Source organism: Anneissia japonica, unplaced genomic scaffold, assembly GCF_011630105.1.
Source record: "Anneissia japonica isolate Jap-2015-1 unplaced genomic scaffold, ASM1163010v1 scaffold426_len1935630_cov189, whole genome shotgun sequence".
NCBI classification, from domain to species: domain Eukaryota; kingdom Metazoa; phylum Echinodermata; class Crinoidea; order Comatulida; family Comatulidae; genus Anneissia; species Anneissia japonica.
Window position 1 is genome coordinate 478,661 of NW_022713172.1, and position 12,123 is coordinate 490,783.

Here is a 12,123-nt window from a genome sequence, read left to right on the forward strand (position 1 = left end):
TATTTCACATATACTGAACATTATGTATCCACAATTTCATTACAATGGTCTGTTGCTAGCCCTGCTTTTGATTTGGCAACATGAGCATGAAACAGGAGATGCTATGCTGACTAAAGCCTTAATATTGGTGCTTGATCAAGCTGCTCTTTGGCCAGGGTTTGGTTTGGTAGAAAAAAGTGTACTTGCATAAGGACTTGAAATGGAGGTCCTGTGTGCACCCATTGTATTTTCGGGAAGAGTAAGGGATGCTATGGTGGATGTAAACATGAAGCTACTATAAGAACCTCTTGTACAGCAGCCAGATAGTCACAGACCACGCACAAATCAGCACAATGATTCCAATTTTAATTTTATTTAATTAACATTTATTCAATTAATTAATTTATTATCAAATACATAAATTGATAAAGTGGACAACATTAAAATTGATTAATTAGGATCAGAAATAGAAGCAAAGCTTTAGAAGCAAAGCTTGTCTCAATTTGACACTGACAAGACAAAAAGTAAAAAACTAATAATAATAAATGCATATCAAGTATATATATATATATATATATATATATACATACAAACACATAATTCACACAGAATATACATACTAAAATAATACGATGAACATAAGTTAAGATTGGTACATTTCTAAATGATATTTCTTCATCTGCTTTCTAAAAGTATGGGTTCTATTGCAATTTTTAAACTTAACATGAGTATCATTTAATAATTTCAGTCCGTATACAGAAATAAAAAATTGGCTTTTAGTTAGTCTTACAAAAGGAACGTGAAGTGAGTTTGAATTTTTTAAATAATAACTGTGTGTAAGTTTATAATCATGAAATAAAGCTAATACAGAGGTTGGGAGTTGACCTTTTGTGCATTGAAACATAAAAGAAGTAACTTGTAATAATTGTTTAGATCCATAATTTTAGTTTTTTAAATAGGTTCACAAGACGATGCAAATGAAGCTAAATCAATAATTCTGACAACACGTTTTTGAAGCTTAAGTAATCTATCCAGGTTCCCTGCTCCTCCATATAGGGCTTGACACAGGGGTGTCACAGTGTACATTTTATATTAAAATCCAGATCAGTATGTTTCCATATTTAGATCCTGAATAAGTGAATTTGCAGGAAAGCTTTGATTTGCGCGAGTGATGTAGAGTGTCAGATGCTGGCGCAATGCAGGATTTGGCGGTAGGGCCCACCATAGTTGGGGCTGTGGTGAGAACATTTTAAGAATATGATCCTATTGGTGCCCGGAAATTGCACTCTTATACCTTAAAAATTTTACTTGCACTAGGCCTATGTCCATATCAACAAATACAAGAATTTTTTTCTGTACGAAACTGAACATAAGTCTTGCTAAATTCCCAGCGCTGTGGTTTTTTGCATTGCTCACTTTTCTTGGATGTTGTCACGGTTGCGAAAAGTCAATGATTTTTTTATCTAAGGAATCATTAAAATCTAGTCTTCCTTGTATCACTTGCACTGTGGCTTTCCTTTTGCTCCTTATTACCATGTGATTCTCACCTATACTCTGAAAAAACAAAAAGCAGAAATTTTTTAAATATTTTACTGTCTGGTTTAAAAAATGCTGTTTTTAAGTTGGTTTGGTCCTTAAATTTGGAATGTACTTGCTCCACTATACATAACTAATATTGCATTCTTTAAATCCAGGCTCCGGAAGAAACAACCTTTTTTTTATATTCAATTGTGCAAAACATCAAAAAATATTTTCCTCCCGAGCTCGCTCGGCTTTAAATATATACTATAATGCCTATGATGAGCTATTATAATTTAAATTTCATATGTGAATTTTCTAGCTGGTATAGGTACTGCATGTGTGACCATACTCATGTAAAAAGTGTTATTTTCCTAAAGAGGCACATAATTTATGTTACGTTTTTAGGGCCTGACAAATGCTAAAATTGCTAAATAGGTTATCATATTAATAGGACATTAAGAACATGTTTAGGGTCTGTGTCGTCGTATGTCGCAGTGCAGACTGGAGTCGGACCAGCATCACATCGGCAACTGCGCGTCTCGCCAGGCGTCCCGCACAATTCAGCAGTTTTTATCCCTTCCCATTTGAGATGGTTCATTCCCAATACTTACTTTGGGATAAGATTACAATTTATTACTCTGCATTGCAAAACATATTTAGACCTTTTTTTTCTGGAAGCATGGCCACACCAAGTACCCACCTCCGGGATGTAAAGTTATTAAACATCAATTAAAAATTAGAATAAGAAAAACTTGTCCCTGCCAATTAAGGAACATATAATTTGATAATATGATTTGTATGTTCTTTTGCATTGAGTATTAAATTTGCTAGTACAGTACTCACTTTTAAGGACTTTTATAGTAGTTTAATGTCAGTTTAAATCAGAAAAAACAAACTGATACCACTACATTATGATTATAAGTACAAAACTATTGTCAATGTTACTACAGTAGGCCCCCTATTAAGGGGGACACTTTTATGACTAAAAAGTGTCCCCCTTATAGGAGATGTGCCATTATAGGAGATGTGCCATTATAGGGGTGTCCCAAAGGAGGGGTTCTAGTTTTTACTTTTTACTATTATCTCTATCATCACATTAAAACTAATCTTATAGAATTCCTTTTTATTAATTACGTTGATCTCCTTATGTTTTATATCGAAAGTGGGCAAAGTGCGGCCCGCGGGCCGCATACGTCCCGACAGCAATTTTTTTTTTGGCCTGTGAAAGTTAATTAATAACCCTATTGTGCTGCCCGCCAAGCAACACTGTTTTTTATGACCTGACACCGATCATATGTAAAAAGTAACATTAAAACTGTGAATAAAGTGGTGTAAAAGCAGTCCTAGGAGGTTTTTGGAAGCTCACTGGAAACATCAAAGTTCGGGTGCGGCCTTCAGTGTTAATTCAAAACTTCACTTTGGCCCTCCGACTGATTTTATATGATATTTCATTAATTTTTCTTTTTGATTCATGAAACTAGTACTTCCATCATGAAATCTTAGAATGAAATCTCATTACGAGTTTAATATACTGTAGTGTTTATTTTATTTATAAATACCTGTACAATGGGAATACCTGTAATTTATAACACTGCCTTTTTCAAAATAAAGCTAGGTAAGGTGGAAAATGTATGGGGGTGTAACAGCAGTTTATAGATTTATCAACTCACTAGCGTGTCTAGCTGTTCCAGCAACCTCATGAACTCCTCCTGACACACTGCTAACCTCTTCTGTAACCTTTTTAAAGCATCTGCTACCAAGTCATCTGGTAGAAACCCCTGTGAATAGGTTTAAACCACAATTGTGTAATGATATAACTTTTGAAATTATATACAAATAATAAACTTTACTATCTCTGAGTCCTGTAAGTACAATAATTATTCGTGATATTACCTTTTGTATACCTTGAATTTCTTCCTGTATTTCAAGTTGTTTCTTTTCAAAATCCGCAGTTTTCTTCTCAATGTCTTTGATCTTCTTGAAATTAACATCAGCTTCTATATCAACCTGCAATTATTTTTGGTGTTTTCTTGAGAATATGAATGCTTGTTAGTGTACAAGTACAAAGTTTGCCATTTAATTCCATCAATTTTTAAACTCAACAACTGACGAATCAGAACACAGCTAGGAATATGCACATGTCCCAAAAACATGTGTCGTCCCACAAATGTGTGGGATTTCATACCTTTACGTTGTTATTTTATGGAAACTTGGCATTAACATTCAAAGGGTCGGGCTTAGCAGATGGGCCCATTGCAATATTCAATCCAATAGTACTGTACCTTTTTGCCTATTAACATTACTTTACTGCCATTTTTTAAACCAACTTCTTGGAGTAGCTGACTGGGATCATTCAGTGATTTTCCTGTTGAAAATAAGAATCATTCATATTACTGTTATATTGTTATATAGTTGAACAGCCCCCCCCCCAACCTCCTTTCCTTTAGACACCCCTATAAGACACCCCCAATTAAGGAAACACTATTTTGGCCGCAGAGCTAGAAAAAGTATTACTTCTAACACTACAGCCCCTATCCTGGGGACACTTGTCCTATTATTATTCTTTGGCTTTGAACGGGAACTTCCCAAATCCGTATTCAGGAAACATGCGAAGGAGAACTAATTATAAAACTAATGAATTATTATTATTATGATGGTATTAAGATAAAATTATTAATGTTGGATATATGACAAACATTTTAAAAGAATTTTAAATAATTTTGAATTTATGAACAACTGAGTATTATTTATGATGTTTGAAATATAAAATATTTATGAATGTTATTTTGAACTCCTTGAAGGATAAAAAAATAAATAAAAACTTATTACCTTTAAATATAAGTTTTTGAGATTCAACAGGAACATTTGTAGCATTCGCAGCAGCATGTTTGAGATCGAGGACTGTGAGATCATTGCCTTCAGTATTATCTACAGAAATTTTGTGTTTACACTGACCTGAGTTTTGAAGGAGAAAATTGAACTTGTATCAGTTAGAAGGTAACACATACATATAATTTTCACAGTAAGTTAAAAGTTAAAAATTGTCTACATACACACATTTTCATATTTTTTTAGATCTGAAAAATGTTGAGCACTCTTTTTATTTTAGTTATTGAATACAATTACAATATACAATATACTAAAGCTTAGGCCTACATTGTTTAAAATTAATTAAAATTATCGAATAATTATAACAAAATAGTAAAGAAAAGGAAAAGCAATCTTACAATGCAGAATTATGAGGTCCATACTAACAATTTTTCCAGTGACTGAACACTTGTTGTTTCACACTTTAAAAATCTCTGCCCTGTCATAAAACAAACAAAAGTCATTAAGTAAAATATTGAAAAACTTGAAATTATTACTGGGCAAAGCCTAGGCCCTAAGATATTCATACTGTAGGCCTATTTATTATCTCCGTGGAGGAACTCTCCGATTTGTTCAAAGGCTAGTTGCAAGGTAGGTGCTATCCACAATCAATTTTCATCCATCATGCAAGAACCACATCATTCAATAGATAGAAAATAACTCGGTGGAGGTGCTATTTTATTTAGACTATTTATCTAATTTATGCCCAGGTACGGACTTGCTTAGGCTATTTAGATACTGTAGGTGTACTAGTCTATCAAGAATCGCCCTAGCCTAATAGGCCTACCGAGGCCTAGGCCTAGGCTAGAAATCTGAGTGAGTCCACCCACTTTCCAGGCCTGCCGCGCAGTCGACTATCCATCCTGACCTTGCCTGACTCTTCAGTCTTTGGCCTGGCTGTGATCGGGTTTACTAAATGAAAGTAGCAAATTACAGATATCATTATTATATACAAATTGTACCTTGATATAGTAGAATTAAACCTTCATATAAATCGGTTTTTGCAATTTATGTTCTGATTGTTCATAAACTTTGATAATTGCTGAACCGGATAACATAAACTAGGCCTAATTCCTCCATGATATCATGCGATCATATCAATCAATCAATCAATCTATCAACAAATGAATAAAATTTACTGCAGAGCGCCCTCTTACGCCAATAAAAGTAAAGGAAAGGTCCTTAATACCTCCATGCTAGTACCGTACTCGCGCGAATAAGCGCCCCGTTTGAATAAGCGGCCCTATCGAATAAGCGCCCCTCATAACGAGAAAATTTCCTTAAGCGCCCCTTTTGAATAAGCGCCCCCAATCAATCCTGGGACTGTGGATGTTGGCATGATTTGAGGTGTGGAGTGGAATCACATTCTCCTTTAGTCAATATCAAAGTGAGGATAGGCTATTTATCTTTGACAGAATGATAAGAGCTCCCTGGACAGACAGATATTCCAACTTTCATCTTCTTTCATTTGTCTATAGTTTTCCGACAATTTGCACCTCTAACACATTCTCATCCAAGTTTTCAAGAAAACCTGCAATGATCATGCCGTCCTGCTATTCTCAATCGACCGATGGCGAACAAGCTAACCACCACCACTAATTTCATCTGTTATTCTGCTGTTATGTAATACTGTACTCACAACATTCTTGTCATGAGAAGCCATGCTCTCTGGACGATTATCTTTTCCGCCGCAGCACCATTCGTAATTTGCGGTTTCCTGATGTCCTTATTTAATAGTTTTTCATTCAAAATGTGCCTCTTGGATTTAATAAGTTCTCATAAGAACCCCTCGATTTTCATCTATTTTCATAAGCGCCCCCTCAATTTTCACTCTGTTTTTATAAGCGCCCCGTTCGATTAAGCGCCCCGTTTGAATAAGCGCCCCTCAAAAAGTGCAAAAAATATTTTAAGCGCCCGGGCGCTTATTCGCGCGAGTACGGTATTCGTAGGAAAAGATCAGATTTATTTGCTAATAAGCAGACCTACAGTATGCTACAGTCGTTACATTTCTTGAAGGTTTGCATGGCGAAAAATCATTAAACTTTCGGTACACCATGTGTAAAAATATGGTTTTGAGGTAAAACTGGTTGATTGTCTCGATTTCTGTTTGCAAGGACCACCAGTGGAAAAATAAGTTTTACTTTTTGGACTTTTTCTTTTAATAGTGTCATGTTTTTCTGCAATTTTTATTTTGTCTTTTGCTTTCCAAATCGTTTCTTGTATGTATTTCTTATGAATTTGATTACGAATAAATTCAATCAATCAATCAATCAACGTTTCAGTGAGATTTCTCCTCAGGTTGTCGTCGACAGTTTTGGGCGAGGCTACTGATTGGGTCCGTCGAATCGGGGATCTGGAAGTCTTCGTGAATGTGTCGAGAACAGTTCAGTGTAGCGATTTAATGGTTTCCTTAAAATTGTTAGAGTGTTTTCATTGCAAGCTGCGTAGCAGTCCCCGACGCAATCTGGAATGTTCCGCGATTCGACCGACCAATTAAGCTTGGTTTCCGTAGAAACAGTCACCGACAGTTTGTCGACTTTGCCGATTGCGTTGCAGGCTAATCTGGGTGCCTAATTCCTGATTGCCAGGACAGCTATCAACGCACCCTGATTCGTCTGCAACGAAAGAAAAGATAAACTAATTCCTCCATGGCTGTACTGTGTAGCAGTCCCCGACGCAATCGGGAAAGCTTCCCAATTCTACCGACCAATCAGCATCCACCAAAAGCTGACGTCGGCGATAGCGTGTAGCGATTGTATGGAAACCAAGCTTCATAATGTGTGGGACTGAAGAACAACCTGAGAGATGAGAAAGACTATTGGATAGTGGTCGTGAAGTTGGAATTTGAGAAAACAAAAGAAAACGAAGAAGGAATGTGGATGGAACAGACTGGATACAAACAGGGTACACCTTATAGTAAAGGATTTCAGGGGGAGGTAGAGAACCTCAAAGGAGGCAAAATCTGAAGTATGATTTTGATTTTACAATTCTACAGTAGAGCCTATAAAAATGCACAGGCTTACAGTATTTACCAGCTCCACCCGCCACCCTGCCTATAACAGATCATGCATGCACCGTCCAAGTAGCTTTTTTTTTTTTGGTCCCTCTCTCGCCGCTTACTTGCAGTGCTGTGCAACAATTAAAAATTGCTTTGAAGCAAAATACGACTATAAGTTGAACCAACTTTCAATTATCATGCCCTGGATCTCGAAGTGTGCCCTATACATACAATATAACGCTGCTAATTTTACACCACGTGATCTGTTGAATACAGTGACGCACAGTAAACTGAGTATTATGGGTTGAGTAAATAACGTTCATTCATGCGTATAAATATTCAAAAAAAGGCACAATGCTCAAAATAAATACCCCCTTTCGAAGGTCAAGTGTTGGTTGCCATTGTGACTAGAAAATAACAACCTGTGTCTGAAAGAATTGTGCTGTTAAAAGTGCCTGATTTGAGAAGCAAACGGAATCAATATAATATTGCACGGTGAGTAGAAAATGTGGACTGTTTTACCTGAACGAAGAGAGTACTGTATCTGATGTATTTATCTGGGCTGGCCTAACTCTGTAGCCGGGGCCTAAAATTAACTCTGAAAAATACCGGGACCGGGGGCGTCCATGCCCTATCAGAGATTCGATTGTTTTGTTTTTTGGTTTTTTTTTTGTGTTATTTGTCGTTGCTTAAACTGACGCCCGTGCTTAATGATAATGATATAGAAAGCCCCTATCAAGCCGAGCATTATGCCAAATATAAAGTAACTACATGTGAATTCTCATGTAAAGCAGAGATTATTATCAGTGGTAATTACATAGGCCTACGTATAATATTTTTTATTTAATTTGCTGTATTCAGTGTTCTTATTTTTTCTCTCTTCTTTATTTTGTAAGTAACTTTGATATTTATGTTCCAGTGGCCTGCTGGCAAATAATATTATGTAATCTTCAATAGGCCCACTGTCACAGTGAATTGAGTTAGAACGGTAAGTAATACTTGAGGAATAAATTCAGTATTTAATGGCTTAATTCCTAGACACTTAGTTAGGCCTATTAATAAATATTTTGGCAGATAAGAGTTGGTGGTACGGACCTAATTGACATTATAGCTCTTATTTAATTGAAAATTCGTATTTTATTTTCTAAAAAACACGAAGGTTTTTTTTTTGTTTTGTTTTTTTATTTAACAGACAACACATTATAAACTCTTAAGATACATAGATACAATATTCCAAATTTATATTCATCAACAGTCAGTGCGAAATAATATCCTGCAAATTAATTGAGATGCCGCGCCATGGGGACCAATCAACTTATTATGGTTTAAACTCAGCAGAACCAATACCATCACCTTACGGTAAGTAGGCCTATGCAAATAATAATTAAAACAAAGCAAAATTTGATATATATTATAGCACTCAGGTATTTTTTTAATGAAAAGACAAAAAAAAATGATATTGATATAAAACTTAATATTATGTGTCAAACGTTCGTAAAGTCCTACTCGACAAATCCTATAGTCAAAAAAGATCATTTTCTTACAGTACTTTTATGATGGATAATTGCACGATACGAAGATACTGAGGTACGCCCTCAGGTGGTCGTAGGAGTTCTCTGCACAGTTGTACTGTCCCTCTCCCTGTTTTATTATCATTATCATCCCACACCATTCACAATCCCCATGATCATTATCATATATTTATTAATTTATTAATATGGAACAAGGGATGTCAAAGAAAGGTAACAGTCTTTAGAGCTCACGACGCTAATACCAAAACAACGAATAGAGTGTAAATTATGATTAGGCCTCAGCTATCTTGCATATCAACCGTCTCGCATCGTGTGGGACGGTCCCGCATTTCAAAATGATTTTGGATGAAACACGCATTTTGCAGAAGCACATGCGTGATCATAAATTTGTCACGCATTAGTACAAGTCTATGCGTGATAAAAACGAATTATCATAAATTCGGAGGAAAATGTATTTAAAATTAGAATTAATTGATAGTAATTGTTATTGTCGTGATGGAATAATAGACAATAACCGGATTTCCACGTCAGGTAGGGCAAAAAAAAAAAAAAAAAAAATTACACCTACAATAAATTGGTTTTATTAAAAATATATAACGGTCATACAGTGACAGAAACTGTAGTTAGCATCAAAGTATCGCAGTCAGACAAAATGCAGTATTTACGCATTTAAAATCTCAGGTTGGCTATGAAATTCGTTGGAAGCTAAGTTAAGTTTTTCCCTAGTGTTTAAATAATATAGTCATCTGCTGCCATTTTTACATATTTAATGTTTATCATTGTTCTTTTAAAGGTATATGTAGCGATCAGCAATTTTGGTTTGTTGCACATCGTCTGCAAGAGGATTGGCGGTCACTTGCAGTAGTATTAGGAGTACCTCAACGAGATATCGCAATTATTGCGAAATCACATGCTACGGTGGTAGATCAAACATTCGCTATGCTACAGAGCTGGAGATGGCGGGCGATGAAATGGAGACCTGCAGACGAGGCAGCAGCCCAACTTATCGGTGCGTTGGCTGAAGTCGGCAAGAGAAGTCTGGCGGAACATGTCGAACAACAATTCAAAATGACTCAAAATTTACCGTGATAATGATTGGATGAAACTTAGGACTTCAAACATTCTTAGACGATAAAGTATGAAGGAAAATATTTATATGTCATCCTCGCCCCCACCCCCTCAACCTTATAGCAAAAGGGTGTACTGTACTGACTTTTATTTAACTTGAAACGTGGGTAGGAATGCATACGGTATATCGTAGCTTTCAAATAATTATTTGTTAGATAAGAATTAGCATTATGCAATCTCAAATGGACTTTGCCCTTAACATCACTAAGCCTATTACGAATTTAAACATATTTTTTTGAAAATAAGAATGGTCAAGATTACCATTTTATCTTTTTATATGTTTTGTGGTGAAAAAACCCTCAAAGTTCTCGTAAGTAATCCGATCACTCGAGTAACACCGAACCCAGAGATACACTTATATAATTATACTAAATGTCTTTCACCCCATTGTTGTATTCTGATAGTATTCTTACTTAATTTGTATAATAAAATGTTTATCATTGTTATCTATAGTGTGCCAGGATTTATACAATGAATATCGACTCAATGCGCTTTTAAAATTAACTTATTGTTTAAAGTAACTTTAGTTACTGAAAAAAATAATCTATTAAAATGACGGCGTTGAGTCATAATTGTCTTGGTTTCACAAGCTTACGAAATCGATTTATACTGGATTACGTCATCAAATGGTTACGTCATCAAATCACAAGCCAACCCTGCACAATAACATCTTTATCACAACACAGGCGACCCAATAAATCTACGATCATATTAATTCAGCTAGTTATAGGCCTGCATATATTGTTTAGAATAGAAAGATTTCGCAACCTTACAAAAACGATAACGAATACGTCATTATCGTTGTCGTCATTCTTCGCTGTACGAGCTAAATATAATCCTTGATTCGATTCATGCAAAGGACATGAAATTGATGACCGTATTCGTTACCATTTTCATAAGCTTGCGGAAATCGCTATTGCTGTAGGTACGAATGACGACGATAATGAAGATGCGAAATCTCCCCTTTCTCACACAAATATTTGTGCCATATGGATTTGTCATTGTTTTTTCAACATTAGCGAGTATCCGGGTACAATAATCAATCATCGTTTCGACTGGTTAAATTCTTAACAATTAACCCGTAAAATCAGGATGTATAAATACTGTAGCGGTATTATTATAAAATAATAGCACAGTTATGTAGCTTACTCAGATGTACAGGTCTGTAAAACAAGTATAATACACTTTTGGGCCTATCAATTGTTTTAAATATTGCCGCTGCTGCATTATGAAGTGCTCTTCCTCTTGAGATTAAAACCTCATCTTCTGTCAGTATGTTTAAGAAAAAGTTAAAAACCTATCTCTTCTCCATTTCATTTCAAGTTTTTTGACTCACATTTAAATTGTTTTTTTTTTGTTTTGTTTTTGTATTTTAAACATTTTTCATAATCTTACAAAAATTGTTAGTTAACATCAATTGGTAGTTAATTTGCACTTTGAATATTGCCATTGTCATAGCCCACTAAACATTGCATTCTTCCGTGGATATCGGCGATACATATAATGATTGTTGATTGGTTGATTGATTGATAGATTGATTGATATATTGATTGATTGATTGATAAAATTATCAATCGTTTTGACTAATTAGTTAAATAGGCCTACTTAACATTTAACCTATAAAACAGGATGCTTATATATGCTTTAAACTAGTTTATAATTTCAAACTGTTTCATTTTCATTTCATTTTTTGGTTCCAAGAACAATCAAACAAACAAAAGCGTATTGACAGAGAGGACAAAAACAACTCAATTAAACGGACATGGTTGCAAAATTTAACTAAATCTGTCTAGTGGCTCTCTGATGTTAGTAAGAACATGAAATATCATAATAGAGTCAATGTAGATATAATCATTATATATATATATACATATATACATATATACATATACATTATACATAATACCTGTCTCTTATACACATCTAGATGTGTATAAGAGACAGGCACTGATCTCACTAGTGGATCACATAAACAAAAAAGTAGAACAAAAACAAACATAAAAAAAATATACAGAAACTTAACTAAAATAAAAAAGAACCAATTCAAATGAATTAAAAAGAAGGCAAGAGAACAGAGGGTGGTCAGAAAGATATAAT

General features: G+C 35.0%; 2 protein-coding genes across 3 annotated transcripts; one reads left to right on the forward strand and one right to left on the reverse strand.

Annotated features, from left to right (window-relative positions):
* Positions 1–255: 255 nt before the first annotated feature.
* Positions 256–5,483, reverse strand: LOC117108379 (BAG family molecular chaperone regulator 1-like). Of its 2 annotated transcripts, XM_033250380.1 has the most exons (8): positions 5,331–5,483; positions 4,728–4,807; positions 4,330–4,455; positions 3,783–3,865; positions 3,394–3,507; positions 3,171–3,278; positions 1,373–1,533; positions 256–1,342 (listed from the first exon to the last, which is right to left on the reverse strand). In XM_033250380.1, the coding sequence occupies exons 2-7, from the start codon at positions 4,747–4,749 to the stop codon at positions 1,411–1,413; spliced, it is 576 nt and encodes a 191-aa protein (XP_033106271.1). In that variant the 5' UTR covers positions 4,750–4,807; positions 5,331–5,483; the 3' UTR covers positions 256–1,342; positions 1,373–1,410. The 2 variants fall into 2 exon arrangements, with proteins under 2 accessions (XP_033106271.1, XP_033106270.1); XM_033250379.1 differs by having other exon boundaries at positions 256–1,533.
* A 2,221-nt stretch (positions 5,484–7,704) lies between these two features.
* On the forward strand, positions 7,705–10,600 carry LOC117108385. The gene is made up of 4 exons (XM_033250384.1): positions 7,705–7,861; positions 8,286–8,354; positions 8,622–8,725; positions 9,692–10,600. The coding sequence occupies exons 3-4, from the start codon at positions 8,656–8,658 to the stop codon at positions 9,985–9,987; spliced, it is 366 nt and encodes a 121-aa protein (XP_033106275.1). The 5' UTR covers positions 7,705–7,861; positions 8,286–8,354; positions 8,622–8,655; the 3' UTR covers positions 9,988–10,600.
* The last annotated feature ends 1,523 nt before the right edge of the window (positions 10,601–12,123 follow it).